General features: G+C 46.5%; 1 protein-coding gene across 1 annotated transcript in view; it reads right to left on the reverse strand.

Annotated features, from left to right (window-relative positions):
- The window catches only part of LOC120944254 (glycophorin-C-like), a 36,923-nt gene extending 20,469 nt beyond the window's left edge, over positions 1-16,454 (reverse strand). The window contains exon 1 of the mRNA XM_040358243.1: positions 16,297-16,454. Coding sequence (XP_040214177.1) covers positions 16,297-16,432 — 136 coding nt within the window. The 5' untranslated portion in view covers positions 16,433-16,454. The remainder of the gene's footprint in view (positions 1-16,296) is intronic.
- Between the last annotated feature and the right edge of the window lie 366 nt (positions 16,455-16,820).

The following is a 16,820-nucleotide window of genomic DNA, read 5'->3' on the forward strand; positions in this document are numbered from 1 at the left end:
AGCAACATCCCTTGGCCCCCACCCCTTACCCACCTCTAAACATTGTCACTTGGTTCGACCCCATGCCCACCTATGAGCACCATCCCTTGGTTCCACCCCCTACCCACCTCCGAGCACTGTTTCTTGGTTCAAACCCCTACCCACCTCCGAGCACTATCCCTTGGTTCCACCCCTACCCACCTCCGAGCACTGTCCCTTGGTTCCACCCCCTACCCACCTCCGAGTGCTGACCCTTGGTTCCACCCCCTACCCACCTCCGAGTGCTGACCCTTGGTTCCACCCCCTACCCACCTCCGAGCACTGTCGCTTGGTTCCACCCCCTACCCACCTCTGAGTGCTGACCCTTGGTTTAACCCCCTACCCTTTTCTGAGCACTGTGTCTTGGCTTTACCCATTACTCATCTCCAAGCACATACCTGTCTTCCACCCCATAGCCACCTCTTAGCACTGTCCCTTGGTTCCACCCCTTACTCACCTCTGAGCACATCCCTGGGTTTCACCCCATAGCCACCTCTGAGCACTGTCACTTGATTCCACCCCTTAGCCACCTCTGAGCATCATCCCTTGGTTCCACCCCTTACCCACCTCTGCGGAACTGTCCCTTGGTTCCACCCCTTAGCCACCTCTTAGCACAGTTCATTGGTTCCACCCATTACCCACCTGAGCACCATCCCTTGGTTCCACCCCTCAGGCACCTCTGAGCACCATCCCTTGGTTCTACCCCTCTACCCACCTCTAAACACCATCCCTTGATTCCACCTCCTACTCATCTCTAAGCACTGTCCCTTGGTTCCACTACCCTACCTACCTCTGAGCACATTCCCATGGTTCCACCCCCCTGCCCACCTCTGAGCACCATGCCTTGGTTTCACCCCCTACCCACCTCTGAGCACCATGCCTTGGTTTCACACCCTACCCACCTCTGAGCACCATGCCTTGGTTTCACCCTCTACCCACCTCTGAGCACCATGCATTGGTTTCACCCCCTAGTACCACCCCTTTCAGACACTATAAAACCAAGTATCATGTTGTGGTGCTAAGTAATGTGCATTGAATTTGTTAATAATAACAATAAAAGCAGTAAAATAGATCCCTTACAGCCAGCAACAGACCCCCCCAGCAACAATAGATCCCCCAAGCTACAATAGACCCCCCTGCAACAAAATATACCCCCAGCAACAATAGATCCACCACGGCAACATAGACGCCCACTAGCAACTATAGATCTCTCAGCAGTCAGCATAAATAGACCCTCCATTAACAGTAGATCCCCAGCAACAATAGATCCCCCACCAGCAACAACTGCCCCCCCCGGAAACAATAGACCCCCCAAAATGAAATACCCTGCAGCAACATAGATGCCCACTAGCAACAACCGATTTCCCAGCATCCTAGCATCAATAGATCTTCCAAAAGCAGGCAACAATTGACCCTACCCTCAACAGTAGACCCCCCCCCACAGCAAAAATGTATCCCCACCAGCAACAATAGACCTCCCCAGCAAAAATATTTCCCCCACGAGCAACAATAGTCCTTCCCAGCAATAATAGATCCCTCAGCTACAACAGACCCCCACAATAAAATCCCCCCAGCAACAATATATCCACCCCAGCAACAATAGATCCCCCACCAGCAACAACTGCCCCCCCCCCCCGGAAACAAAAGACCCCCCCACAATGAAATACCCTGCAGCAACATAGATGCCCACTAGCAACAACCGATTTCCCAGCATCCTAGCATCAACAGATCTTCCAAAAGCAGGCAACAATTGACCCTACCCTCAACAGTAGACCCCCCCCCACAGCAAAAATGTATCCCCACCAGCAACAATAGACCTCCCCAGCAAAAATATTTCCCCCACGAGCAACACTAGTCCTTCCCAGCAATAATAGATCCCTCAGCTACAACCCCCACAATGAAATCCCCCCAGCAACAATATATCCACCCCAGCAACATACTGTAGATGCCCGCTAGCAACAATAGATCTCCCAGCAGTCAGTATCAATAGAAATTTCCGGCAGCCAGCAACAATAGACCTCTCCCTCAACAGCAGTAATGTCACTCTTGGTCCATTTCTGTTGTCACTCTTCTATGTTTCTGATATACAGCGCCTTGAAAAAGTATTTTGTCATGTGACAACCAAAAACGTAAATGTATTTTATTGGGATTTTATGCTATAGACCAACACAAAGTGTCACAAAATTGTGAAGTGGAGGGAAAATGATAAATGGATTTTAGAAGAAAGTTTGGGATATTTTTTTTTATAACCTAACCCTTCTTTATACTTTATCCCTGACCTGTCTGGTGTGTTCCTTGGCCTTCATGATGCTGTTTGTTCACTAAGGTTCTCTAACAAACCTCAGAGGGCTTCACAGAACAGCTGTATTTATACTGAGGTTAAATTACACACAGGTGGACTCTATTTACTAATTAAATGACTTCTGAAGGCAATTGGTTCCTCTAGATTTTAGTTAGGGGTATCAGAGTAAAGGGGGCTAAATACAAATGCCCCCCCCCCCCCCACTTTTCACATATTTTTTTTTTTTTTTTATAAAATAAAAAACATTTATCATTTTCCTTCCACTTCACAATTAAGTGACACTGTGGCCCAGATTCTGAAAGGGCTTACGACGGCGCAACGCAATGTACGCCGTCGTAAGTCCTAATCTGGGCCGTCGTATCTATGCGCCTGATTCTTAGAATCAGTTACGCATAGATAACCATTAGATCCGACAGGCGTAAGTCTCTTACGCGGTCGGATCTTAAATGCAATATTTTTTTCGCCGCTAGGTGTCGCCGACGTCGTTTTCCCCAATCGAGTATGCAAATTAGCAAAATACGCGAATTCCCGAACGTACGCCCGACCGACGCAGTGAAGTTACGACGTTTACGTAAGATTTGCGACGCGTAAAGTTGCCTCTGCTATATGAGGCGCAGCCAATGTTAAGTATGGCCATCGTTCACGTGTCAAAATTAAAAAATTTACGTTGTTTGCGTAAGTCGTCCGTGAATAGGGCTGGATGCCATTTACGTTCACGTCGAAACCAATGACGTCCTTGCGACGTCATTTAGCGCAATGCACGTCGGGAAATTTTAGGGACGGCGCGAATGCGCAGTACGTTCGGCGCCTAATTTAAATGATCCACGCCCCCTACCCGGATCATTTGAATTAGGCGGGCTTGCGCCGGAGGATTTACGCTACGCCGCCGCAACTTTACAGGCAAGTGCTTTGTGAATCAAGCACTTGCCCGTAAAACTTGCGGCGGCGTAACGTAAATGAGATACGTTACGCCGCCGCATTTTTAAGCCAGTTTACAAGAATCTGGCCCTTTGTGTTGGTCTATCACATACAATCCCAATAAAAATACATTTACGTTTTTGGTTGTAACAAAATTTGGAAAATTTCAAGGGGTGTGAATACTTTTTCAAGGCACTGTATCTACTGTCAAGACCTCAGCAGATTGATAAAGTCTTGCTGGGAGTTGTAGTCCAAAATGCCGCCCATCCCTGCGGTGAGTGTTGCCAGCAGTTCCCGTGGAGTGGAAGTCACATGGTCCTTATCTGAAGCTGGTACCGGACTGCGCACATTCCCAGGGCACACTACAAAGACCAGCCGCCCAACCCTCCCCCTCCCCCCCCTCCTGCACTCCGCTGATAAACAGCTTAGCGCCTCCTCAGGAGTTATCAGAGCTGCTGGAAATAAACTCTTCCAGAGAGATAACGGAATCCGTAATACCGCGCTACCGCCGAGCGCGCTACCGCCGAGCCCTGGCAGGAGGCCCGGGTCATCAGGATAGAAAGATCTTCAGGAAGGAGGAAGAAAAAAACTCCAAACAAAAGCAACTCAGAGGAGTCACCCAGCGAGAGGGAGAGAGCAGAGAGGACGGGGCCTGGCAGTAATACACACTCACCGGACACTTTATTAGGTCCCCCTTGCTAGTCCCCGGTTGGACCCCCTTTATTAGGTCCCCCTTGCTAGTCCCGGGTTGGACCCCCTTTATTATGTCCCCCTGGCTAGTCCCGGGTTGGACCCCCTTTATTAGGTCCCCCTTGCTAGTCCCGGGTTGGCCCCCCTTTATTAGGTCCCCCTTGCTAGTCCCGGGTTGGACCCCCTTTATTAGGTCCCCCTTGCTAGTCCCGGGTTGGACCGCCTTTATTAGGTCCCCCTTGCTAGTCCCGGGTTGGACCCCCTTTATTAGGTCCCCCTTGCTAGTCCCGGGTTGGACCCCCTTTATTAGGTCCCCCTTGCTAGTCCCGGGTTGGACTCCCTTTATTAGGTCCCCCTGGCTAGTCCCGGGTTGGACTCCCTTTATTAGGTCCCCCTTGCTAGTCCCGGGTTGGACCCCCTTTATTAGGTCCCCCTTGCTAGTCCCGGGTTGGACCCCCTTTATTAGGTCCCCCTTGCTAGTCCCGGGTTGGACCCCCTTTATTAGGTCCCCCTTGCTAGTCCCGGGTTGGACCCCCTTTATTAGGTCCCCCTTGCTAGTCCCGGGTTGGACCCCCTTTATTAGGTCCCCCTTGCTAGTCCCGGGTTGGACTTCCTTTATTAGGCCCCCCCTTGCTAGTCCCGGGTTGGACCCCCTTTATTAGGTCCCCCTTGCTAGTCCCGGGTTGGACCCCTGTTGCCTTCATTCTTGGTGGAATAGATACAACAAGGTGTTGGAAACGTTCCTCAGAGATTTTCCTCCATAGTGACCTGATGACGTCACACATTTGCTGCGGATTTGTCGGCTGCACATCCATGATGCCAATCTACCGATTAGGGTGACCACATTTCCAAACTGCCATTCAGGGACACCCCCCCCCCCCCCCTTCACAAAAATTAGTCAATTTTAAAGGCCATAATAGGGGTATGAGGGGGTCCGGGTACTGCCTCGGGGGACATGTATCAATGCAAAAAAATGTTTTTAAAATTTTTCAGGAGCAGTGATTCTAATTGTGCTTAACCACTTAAGGACCGCCTCCTGCACATATACGTCGGCAGAATGGCACGGCTGGGCACAAGCACGTACAGGTACGTCCTCTTTAAGTGCCCAGCTGTGGGTCGTGGGCGCGCGCCCGCGAACCGGTCCAAAGCTCCGTGACCACAGGACCCGATCGCCGCTGGAGTCCCGCGATCGCTCCCCGGAGCTGAAGAACGGGGAGAGGTGTGTGTAAACACAGCTTCCCCGTTCTTCATTGTGGCGCCGTCATTGATCGTGTGTTCCCTGATATAGGGAATCACAATCAATGACATCACACCTACAGCCACACCCCCCTACAGTTAGAAACACAGATGAGGTCACACTTAACCCCTTCAGCGCCCCCTAGTGGTTAACTCCCAAACTGCAATTGTCATTTTCACAATAAACAATGCAATTTAAATGCATTTTTTGCTGTGAAAATGACAACGGTCCCAAAAATGTGTCAAAATTGTCCGAAGTGTTCGCCATAATGTCGCAGTCACGAAAAAAATCGCTGATCGCCGCCATTAGTAGTAAAAAAATTTTTTTTTATAAAAATGTAATAAAACTATCCCCTATTTTGTAAACGCTATAAATTTTGCGCAAATCAATCGATAAACGCTTATTGCGATTTTTTTTACCAAAAATAGGTAGAAGAATACGTATCGGACTAAACTGAGGAAAACATAATTGTTTTTATAGATTTTTGGGGGATATTTATTATAGCAAAAAGTAAAAAATATTACTTTTTTTTCAAAATTGTCTCTCTATTTTTGTTTAGAGCGCAAAAAATAAAAACCGCAGAGGTGATCAAATACCACCAAAAGAAAGCTCTATTTGTGGGAAAAAAAGGACGCCAATTTTGTTTGGGAGCCATGTCGCACGACCGCGCAATTGTCAGTTAAAGCGACGCAGCGCCGAATCGCAAAAACTGGCCAGGTCCTTTAGCTGCCTAAAGGTCCGGGTCTTAAGTGGTTAAAGTGCAACAATAAAAATGAATAATTCCTCTAAATATAAGTGCCTGGGGGGTCCCCTTAGTCTGCCTGTAAAGTGGTGCATGTGTACCATGTATGGAACATGCTGCAGCAAAAATGAAATTTCTAAAAAACACAAGTCAAATCACATTTAAATTGACTCACGGTTGCAATTACATGCATCCGGCTATTGAACAAAAAAAAAAACACAGAAAACATAGTGCCCCCTCCTCCTAGTCCATACCAGACCCCTCGGGCTCTCCCCCCCAACCCCACCCCACCCCAAAGCACCTTGTCCCCATTTTACCCTGGCTGGTGGTTGTGATGGCATGCAGGCAGGGGGATTATCAGAATCTGGAAGCCCCCAAAGGACCCAAAGGGTCTGGAATTTGGCGCAGTGCATTGCAGGGCATTTGGCGGGGCAAACACCCTGGGCTGGGAAACAGACAGTTTCCACCTGTCGGCTCATCAGGTGGCTGTGTCAGTTTCATTCTGGGACACTGTATTGTCCTGGAATGAAGGTGCCCGGGACAGAACAGCAAAATGCGGGACTGTCCCGGGCACAGGGCCGGACTTACCATTGGGCTTGACTGGGCTCAAGCCCATGGGCCCCGTCCAATAGGGGGCCCCTGCCTGTTAAAGTCTCCTTTTTTATTTTTTATTATTATCTCTCCAGCGCATGCGCTTCCCATCCACTGAGTCAAGGCACGCTCTGTGTGTGTCGCTCCCAATAATAATAATAATAATGTTATCGGTTATCGGTAAAGCGCCGCTAAAAAGTGCCGTTTTACCATCGTTTTAGCTACGCTACTCGGCCGCTAGCGGGGCGCTTTTAACCCCTGCTAGCGTTTGAAGAAAGGGTTAAATGTGTATCGCCGCTGCGGAAGCGCCCATGGGGGGGCCTAATGGTTTGCTCGTCCCCATTGGACGGTCTTTAGGTGAGTTTCCCCCGACAATAGGAGCCGCACACGATTGGCGGAGACAGATACAGCGGCGGGTGTCCCCAGGCGTACGACGCACAGCAAACAGATTTAATTATGAATTAGGTAACGCGACAGGACTGACAGCTGCTCAACGTCCCGAGCCGAGCCGACGGCGTCTGCCAGGAACAACGGGAGCCGTCAGAGCCGGGACACGTCTCTTAAAGGGGAAATGACTTCCCCAGCTGTTCAATGAAAGCAACAGAGAATAAAACACACGTCACTGAAATATGAGGAATGTGAGGAACGTCAGATTAGGATGAGATCCAATATACAAGTGTTCGAGATCTTCACAACCCCACAGAAAGAATTGTAAAAAAAGAAATCTGCCCACTTCTGGGTTATTTCCCCTAATATTTAACCACTTAAGGCCCAGACCTTTAGGCAGCTAAAGGACCTGGCCAGTTTTTGCGATTCGGCACTGCGTCGCTTTAACTGACAATTGCGCGGTCGTGCGACGTGGCTCCCAAACAAAATTGGCGTCCTTTTTTCCCCACAAATAGAGCTTTCTTTTGGTGGTATTTGATCACCTCTGCAGTTTTTATTTTTTGCGCTATAAACAAAAATAGAGCGACAATTTTGAAAAAAATGCAATATTTTTTACTTTTTGCTGTAATAAATAGCCCCCAAAAATATATATATAAAAAAAATGTTTTCCTCAGTTTAGGCCGATACGTATTCTTCTACCTATTTTTGGTAAAAAAAATCGCAATAAGCGTTTATCGATTGGTTTGCGCAAAATTTATAGCGTTTACAAAATAGGGGATAGTTTTATTGCATTTTTATAAAAAAAATGTTTCTACTAATGGCGGCGATCAGCGATTTTTTTCCTGACTGTGACGTTATGGCGGACACAACGGACAATTTTGACACATTTTTGGGACAATTGTTATTTTCACAGCAAAAAATGCATTCAAAATGCATTGTTTACTGTGAAAATGACAATTGCAGTTTGGGAGGTAACCACAAGGGGGTGCTGAAGGGGTTAAGTGTGACCTCATTTGTGTTTCTAAATGTAAAAGGGATCACACGATCAATGACGGCGCCACAGTGAAGAACGGGGAAGCTGTGTTTACCTCAGAGAGCTCTGTGCCATGAGGCGCCATGTTCAACTTCCAGTGACCAGTATGGGAGAGTGAGAGCGCTAACACCAAATTTAACACACCTGCTCCCCATTCACACCTGAGATCTTGTAACACTAACGAGTCACATGACACCGGAGAGGGAAAAAAATGGCAAATTGGGCCCAATTCGGACATTTTCACTTTTGTTGCCAGAGGTTTAGACATTAATGGCTGTGTGTTGAGTTATTTTGAGGGGAAAACACCGTTATACAAGCTGTACACTCACTACACAACATTGTAGATACAAAGTGTAATTTCTTCAGTGTTGTCACATGAAAAGATAGAAGGAAAGAGTTACAAAAATGTGAGGGGGTGTACTCACTTTTGTAAAATTATTTTTAAATGATTTTTAATTATTTAAAAATATATTGAAATAATTTATATAAAAAAGAAAAAAAAATATATATATATATATATATATATATACACACACACACACAGTATTTATATATATATATATATATATATATATATATATATATATATATATATATATATATATATATATATATATATATTAGTCCTGAAGATTACGCATTCCCCACAAACATTCCATATTTTCTGAAAGTAGACACCCTGGAGAATAAAATAGTGAGAGCTTCAACTCTTACTAGTACAAGTTTATGAAACACAAAATTTCAGTAAAAAATACACTAAAGTTACAGCATCTCACAAAAGTGATTTTTAAATAACACTTTTTTTTTAATGATTTTTAATTATTTAAAAATATATTTAAATATATTTATTTATATATAAATTATTTCAATATATTTTTAAGTGATTAAAAATCATAAAAAAAAAAAAGTATGATTTAAAAATCATAATTTTTTTTACTGAACTTTTGTGTTTCAGAAACTTGTGCTAATAAGAGTTGAAGGTACCACAATTTTATTCTCTCCAGGGTGTCTACTTTCAGAAAATATAAAGGGTCAGATTCACAGAGGAAATACGCCGGAGTATCTGCTGATACTCCGGCGTACTTTCAAATTTGCCGCGTCGTATCTTTATTTGTAATTCACAAACAAAGATACGACGGCTTTTGGCTAAGATCCGACAGGCTTACGGCTTCATACGCCTTCGGATCCTAGGTGTAATTTTCCGGCGGCCGCTGGGTGGAGTTTGCATCGTTTTCCGCGTCGGGTATGCAAATTAGCTGTTTACGGTGATCCACGAAGATACGCGCGTTCGTCGCAATCTCTTACGTCGTCGCTAGTCGTTTTTTCCCGTCGCAAACTTAGGCCTGCTTTTTCATGGCTTATATTTAGAACAGCCATGTTAAAGTATTAAAGAATTTCAAATTATTATTTTTTTTGCGCAAGACGTCCGGGAATACGAAACGACGTTAAGGCACGTCGCTGTTCAAAAAATTACGTCGGTGCGACGTCATTTCGCGCAAAGCACGGCGGGAAATTACAAAACGGAGCATGCGCAGTACGTTCGGCGCGGGAACGCGCTTAATTTAAATGATACACGCCCCATTTGAATTAGGCGGGCTTGCGCCGGACGGATTTACGCTACGCCGCCGCAAGTTTACAGGCAAGTGCTTTGTGAATCAAGCACTTGCGCTGAAAACTTGCGGCGGTGTAACGTAAAGACGATACGTTACGCCGCCGCAGATATATGTGAATCTGGCCCAGAATGTTTGTGGTGATTGTGTAATCTTCAGGACTCAAATATATTTTTATGTGTGTGTATATATATACAAACACACAGTATATATATATATATTTTTCTTATAAATTATTGTATTCTCCAGGGTGTCTACTTTCAGAAAGTTTAAATGCGTCAGCAAAATAGTAGGGTGCGGCGGGGGGCAGAGAATATAACACTTGCAGATTACGTCCGGCTTATACAAGTCCTAAAAAGCCTGACAGTGGATCTGTAGACGGCTGTGAGAACCGATCCATTCGGCGTCCTCCGGGGGTGGGGAGAGGAAGTTGGAATATCCTGTTTGTGTTCAGCGGGAAGAAGACTCTCTGTTAGGCCATCACAGGACAGATGGAGAGCTAATAGAGTGTGATGATCGGAGCCGTTCCCAGACATAATCCGATGTGTGCCGCGTGTACGCCGATCCCCAGGACTGTGTACGCCGGAGAGCGCCACCGGAGGGTGAGCAGAAGGCTTGCCGGATCAGCCGGCATCAATCACGCCGGACAGCAGAAGGAGCGAAACGCAACACTTCCTTTATATAAAGGAACCCGATAAACTGAACGCAGCAGGACGCCTTCCGATAAAGAGAACCTGTCATTATACAGCTTGTAATAAAAGCAAACCTCCCACATTTCTTGAGATGAGGATAAATTACACCTTTCAATAAAGAATGTAAGCAAAGGACACCCCCTACCATGAAAAAAATAAATAGCTATCACATCAGAGGCCCCCCCCATCACATGAGAAGTCCCTTATCATATCACAGGTTCTCCCATCCCATCAGAAGTTCCCTATCTTACTAGAGGTCCTCCATGACATTAGAAGCCCCCCCCCCCCTCATGTCAGAGGTTCCCCCATGAAATCACAGCCCCACCTTCACATCAGAAGCCCCCCATTGTGTCAGAGGTCCCCCCATTAAGTCACAGTCCCACCTTCACATCAGAAGCCCTCCATCACACGAGAAGTCCCTCATCAAATCAGATGTCCCCCATTGTGTCAGAGGTCCCCCCCATTAAGTCACAGTCCCACCTTCACGTCAGAGGCTCCCCATTGTGTCAGAGGTCCCCCCCATTAAGTCACAGTCCCACCTTCACGTCAGAGGCTCCCCATTGTGTCAGAGGTCCCCCCCATTAAGTCACAGTCCCACCTTCACGTCAGAGACCCTCCATCACACGAGAACTCCCCCATCACATCACAGGTTCTCCCATCTAATCAGAAGTTCCCTATCTTACTAGAGGTCCCCCATGACATTAGAAGCCCCCCCCTCATGTCAGAGGTTCCCCCATGAAATCACAGCCCCACCTTCACATCAGAAGCCCTCCATCACACGAGAAGTCCCTCATCACATCAGATGTCCCCCATTGTGTCAGAGGTCCCCCCCATTAAGTCACAGTCCCACATTCACGTCAGAGGCTCCCCATTGTGTCAGAGGTCCCCCCCATTAAGTCACAGTCCCACCTTCACATCAGAGACCCTCCATCACACGAGAACTCCCCCATCACATCACAGGTTCTCCCATCCAATCAGAGGTTCCCTATCTTACTAGAGGTCCCCCATGACATTAGAAGCCCCCCCCTCATGTCAGAGGTTCCCCCATGAAATCACAGCCCCACCTTCACATCAGAAGCCCTCCATCACCACGAGAAGTCCCTCATCACATCAGATGTCCCCCATTGTGTAAGAGATCCCCCCCATTAAGTCACAGTCCCACCTTCACATCAGAGACCCTCCATCACACGAGAACTCCCCCATCACATCACAGGTTCTCCCATTCAATCAGAGGTTCCCTAGCTTATTAGAGGTCCTACATCACTTTACAAGCCCCACAGGGACAGTCCCTCGAAATCAGGAACAGTCCCTCGAAACCCGGGACAGTCACTCGAAATCAGGAACAGTCCCTCGAAACCCGGGACAGTCCCTCGAAATCAGGGACAGTCCCTCAAAATTAGAGACAGTCCCTCAAAATTAGAGACAGTCCCTCAAAATCAGGGTCAGTCCCTCAAAATCAGGGACAGTTCCTCAAAATCAGGGACAGTCCCTCAAAATCAGGGATAGTCCCTCGAAATCCGGGACAGTCTCTCAAATTCAGGGACAGTCTCTCGAAAACAGGGACAGCCCCTTCGAAATCTGGAACAGTTTGGACGCCAAAGCATCCTCCCCATGTTGAGGGCATGTGGCCTGGTATGGTATAGGAGGGGGGGCGCTCTCTTGTCCCCCCTCTTTTCCTGCGGCCTGCCAGGTTGCGTGCTCGGATAAGGGCCTGGTATGGATTTGTCGGGGGAACCCCATGCCATTTTATTATTTTGGCGCAGGGTTCCCCTTAAAATCCATACCTGGAGGGCCTGGTATGGAATTTGGGGGGACCCCCTTGCAGTTTTTTTTATTTTGATTCTGGGTTCCCCTTAATATTCATACCAGACCCAAAGGGCCTGGTAATGGACTGGGGGGGGGGGGGTTTTCAATGACTTTCATCGCGAAAATTCATGAATAGATTTAAATTACTTTCCTTTAGAAATTTCATTTTGTGCAGGGACAGTTTTAAACATGGGAAACATGCGCTACTTCACAGGCATACTATAGACACCCCCCCCCCCCAGGTACGGAATTTAAAGGAATATTTCACATTTATTGTTTCACTTTAAGCATTATTAAAATCAATACTCCCGAAAAAACGGCATGTGGCCTGGTATGGTTCAGGAGGGGAGGGGCGCTCTCTTGTCCTCTCTTGCATGCTCGGAAAAGGGCCTGGTATGGATTTTTGGGGGGAACCCCACGCCATTTTTTTATTTTATTTTGGTGCAGGGTTCCCCTTAAAATCCATACCAGACCTGGAGGGCCTGGTATGGAATTTGGGGGGACCCCCAAGCAGGTTTTTTTATTTTGGTTCCCCTTTATATTCATACCAGACCCGAAGGGCCTGGTAATGGACTGGGGGGGGGGGGGGACCCCTGCCTTTTTTTTCACGAAAATTCATGAATATATTTAAATTACTTTTTTTCCTTTAGAAATGTCATTTTGTGCAGCGACTGTTCTAAACACGGGAAAGATGCGCTACTTCACAGGCATACTATGGTATGAAATTTAAAGGAATATTTCACTTTTATTGTTTCACTTTAAGCATTATTAAAATCAATACTCCCGAAACAACGTCCGTTTTTAAAACTTTTTTTGATACATGTCCCCTCTGGCAAACACTTTTTATGACAATAACTCGCATATTAACCTTTAAAATGAACTCTTTTGATTTTTTTCACATTCGTGTCCCATAGACTTTAATGGTATTCGCGTGTTCAACAAATTTTTCGGTGTTCTGGTGCGAACCGACCCGGGGGGGGGGGGGTATCGGCTCATCCCTACTCAAGTCCATCCAGACTTATTATTGTTGTTTTTGTTGTTGTTTTTTATTTTATTATTATTATTATTATTATTATTATTTTTATTATTATTATTTGTATTATTATTATTTTTAGTATTATTGCTGTTGTAATGAATATGATTGTTGTTGTTGTTGTTATTATTATTATTATTATTATTATTATTATTATTATTATTATTATCAATAATAATAATAATATGAATATATCACACAGTAACCTTTCAGACCCACACTCAGTGCAGTCCAGAATTCTCTAGGTCTACCTTGGATAACCGGCTCCGGGTCCCGGAATGGCCCCGCGGTGTGACCGCCCTGGTATCTGGAGTCATGTGTCACTCATAGATAATCCTGGAGAGCCGCTCCACGCTCAGCTCCCCCGCCCACATCTCCCTGACCATCTCTGATTATTTTTAGGATGGGGGGAAAAAAAAACCTGACACTTCTGCTACAACTCCGCACAGCACTCACCCTGCAGACTGACCGACATTGGGCTGGATTTACTAAAGGCAAATAGACTGAGCACTCTGCAAGGTGCGGTTGCTCCAGAGCTTAGTAAATGAGGGGAAGCTCTGCTGACTTCCATCATCCAACACGTGCAAGCAAAACAAGTTCTACACCTCCAGCTCTGCAGCTCTCATTGGCCCTCTTATGACTCATCCCCCATCCCTTCCTGGCAAACTCTCAGGAGAGAGAGCTGTGCATGATGTCATAAGCCTAGGCTAATGACCAGACATGAAACAGGAAGTGGGCTGTATAAGGAAACAGGAAGTGGGCTGTATAAGGAAACAGGAAGTGGGCTGTATAAGGAAACAGGAAGTGGGCTGTATAAGTAAACAGGAAGTGGGCTGTAAAGGGAAACAGGAAGTAGGCTGTATAAGGAAACAGGAAGTGGGCTGTATAAGGCAACAGGAAGTGGGCTGTATAAGGAAACAGGAAGTGGGCTGTATAAGGAAACAGGAAGTGGGCTGTAAAGGGAAACAGGAAGTAGGCTGTATAAGGAAACAGGAAGTGGGCTGTATAAGGAAACATGAAGTGGGCTGTATAAGGAAACAGGAAGTGGGCTGTAAAGGGAAACAGGAAGTAGGCTGTATAAGGAAACAGGAAGTGGACTGTATAAGGAAACAGGAAGTGGTCTGTATAAGGAAACAGGAAGTGGACTGTATAAGGAAACAGGAAGTGGGCTGTATAAGGGATTTACTGGCAGAAAAAAAATGTTTTACTATCCAAAGATAAAACAACAACAAGAGCAGAAGATTTAATAGATGGAAAGATGAAACAAAAAAATGACTGAAGTTCTGCTTTATAACCACACCGTTCTACTGACCTGTACTACTGTAAGCACCCCTGTCACAGTGGTAAATGGTTTGTCCCAACCCTCAAAATGTCATTTTTTTTTTTTTTTTGCTGGACAGCTTGGCCTGCTAAAGGAAGTTTATCTGGCGGGATCACCGAGGGACATGCTCCTTGACACAGGGAGAATTAGTGTTAGGGATTACAGGGAGGGTTGGGGTTATCAGGAGAGGCTTAGTGTTAGGATTAAATGGTCTGTCCCGATTCTCTAACTGCCATTTTTTTGCTGGACAGCTCGGTCTGTTATTGGAAGCTGAAAAATAATTGTCCAGATCACCAAGTGAAAATACAACAAAAAAGTGTTAGGAACACGAGGAGGGGGCAGGGGTAGTGTTAGGTACATAGGAGGGTTAGTGTTAGGATTACAGGGAAGATTAGTGTTAGGAACACAAGGGGGGTTAGTGTTGGGATTACAGGAGGAGTTGTTGTTAGATACACGGGGGTTAGGATTACAGGGAATTAGTGTTAGGAACACATTGGGGAGTTAGTGTTAGGATTACAGGAGGGGTTTGTGTTAGGAACACAGGGGACTTAGTGTTAGGATTACAGGAGAGGTTAGTATTAGGAACATGGGTGTTAGTGTTAGGATCATGGGAGGTGTTAGTGTTAGGAACATGGGGGTTAGTGTTAGGATTACAGGAGAGGTTAGTATTAGGAACATGGGGGTTAGTGTTAGGATTACAGGAGGGTTTATTGTTAGATATATGGGGGTTAGTGTTAGGATTACAGGGAGGGTTAGTGTTAGGAACACAGGGGACTTAGTGTTAGGATTACAATAGAGGTTAGTATTAGAAACATGGGGGTTAGTGTTAGGATTACAGGAGAGGTTAGTATTAGGAACATGGGGGTTAGTGTTAGGATTACAGGAGGGTTTATTGTTAGATACACAGGGGGTTAGTGTTATGATTATAGGGAGCTAATGTTAGGATTACAGGAGGGGTTAGTGTTAGGCTTATTGAAGGTGTTAGTGTTAGGAACACGGGGGGGGGGGTTAGTGTTAGGATTACAGGGGATTTAGTGTTAGGATTACAGGAGAGGTTAGTATTAGGAACATGGGGGTTAGTGTTAGGATTACAGGAGGGTTTATTGTTAGATACACAGGGGGTTAGTGTTAGGATTACAGGGAGTTAGTGTTAGGATTACAGGGAGTTAGTGTTGGGATTACAGGAGGGTTAGTGTTAGGATTACAGGGTTTAGTGTTAGGATTACAGGAGGGGTTATTGTTAGATACACGGGAGTTAGTGTTAGGATTACAGGAGTGGTTATTGTTGGATGCACAGGGTTTAGTGTTAGGATTACAGGGGTATTAATGTTAGGGACATGGGGGGGGTGTTAGTGTTAGGATTACAGGGGGGTTAGTGTTAGTAACACAGATGGGCTAGTGTTAGGATTACAGGGGGGTTGGTGTTAGTATTATAGGAGAGGTCATTCTTAGGAACAGGGGAGGGGGGGATTAGTGTTGGGATTACAGGGGGAGTTGGAATTATTGGGAGGTTTAGTGTTAGGATTAAATGGTTTCTTCCAACCCTCTAACTGCCATTTTTGCTGGACAGGGAAGGAAGTTAAGAAAGAAAGAAAGAAAGAAAGAAAGAGAAAAGGAATGTGATCCTGAGATCTAAGGATGGGTACGCTGCAATATATTACATTTTTGGTTTTAATAAGGCGCAAAGCTGCCCGTGCCACCCATGTGGCTGTAACTCCCGGGAGATGTTTTGAAGAAGTGTCTCGAAAAAACGACGAAACGCCTTCAACATCGCAGAACAAGTCCAGCCGAATGTAACAATTTCTGGATGATGAAGCTACAAAGTAACAGTTTAAGAATTCGCATGCTGGCGGGGAAGTGGTTAAGTCGAGGCGGCGGAGGAGGTCCCCCCCCCCATGGCACGGCGTGGTACTCACGTGGATCTGGAGAGGTGAAGTCCCCTTTGTTGGACATGGTGGAGGGGCCCCCGCTGCTGGAAGTGTGGCCCTGGGGCTGGAGGAAAGGGTTTGCAGTGGCTGTGGGTCTCTCTGTAGACTGGAAGAGACACAACATGTGTGTCAGAGGAGCCGGGGAACATAGGAGGGGGGGGGGATGGGAGGGAGGGGCGCCCACACCAGATAACAGGAACTGTTTTTAGGCCGGCTCGGCTGTCAGCCAGGAGGAGCAAACAGCTGACAGCAAGAAAAAAAAAGTTTATAGAAACCCCTCAGGGAGGCTTCCCGAGCAACACCGAGCGCAATCACTCCGAGGACGGGACGAGCAACACCGAGCGCAATCACTCCGAGGACGGGACGAGCAACACCGAGCGCAATCACTCCGAGGACGGGACGAGCAACACCGAGCGCAATCACTCCGAGGACGGGACGAGCAACACCGAGCGCAATCACTCCGAGGACGGGACGAGCAACACCGAGCGCAATCACTCCGAGGACGGGACGAG

The sequence above is a fragment of the Rana temporaria genome, chromosome 6 (genome assembly GCF_905171775.1).
Source record: "Rana temporaria chromosome 6, aRanTem1.1, whole genome shotgun sequence".
Taxonomy (NCBI): Eukaryota; Metazoa; Chordata; class Amphibia; order Anura; family Ranidae; genus Rana; species Rana temporaria.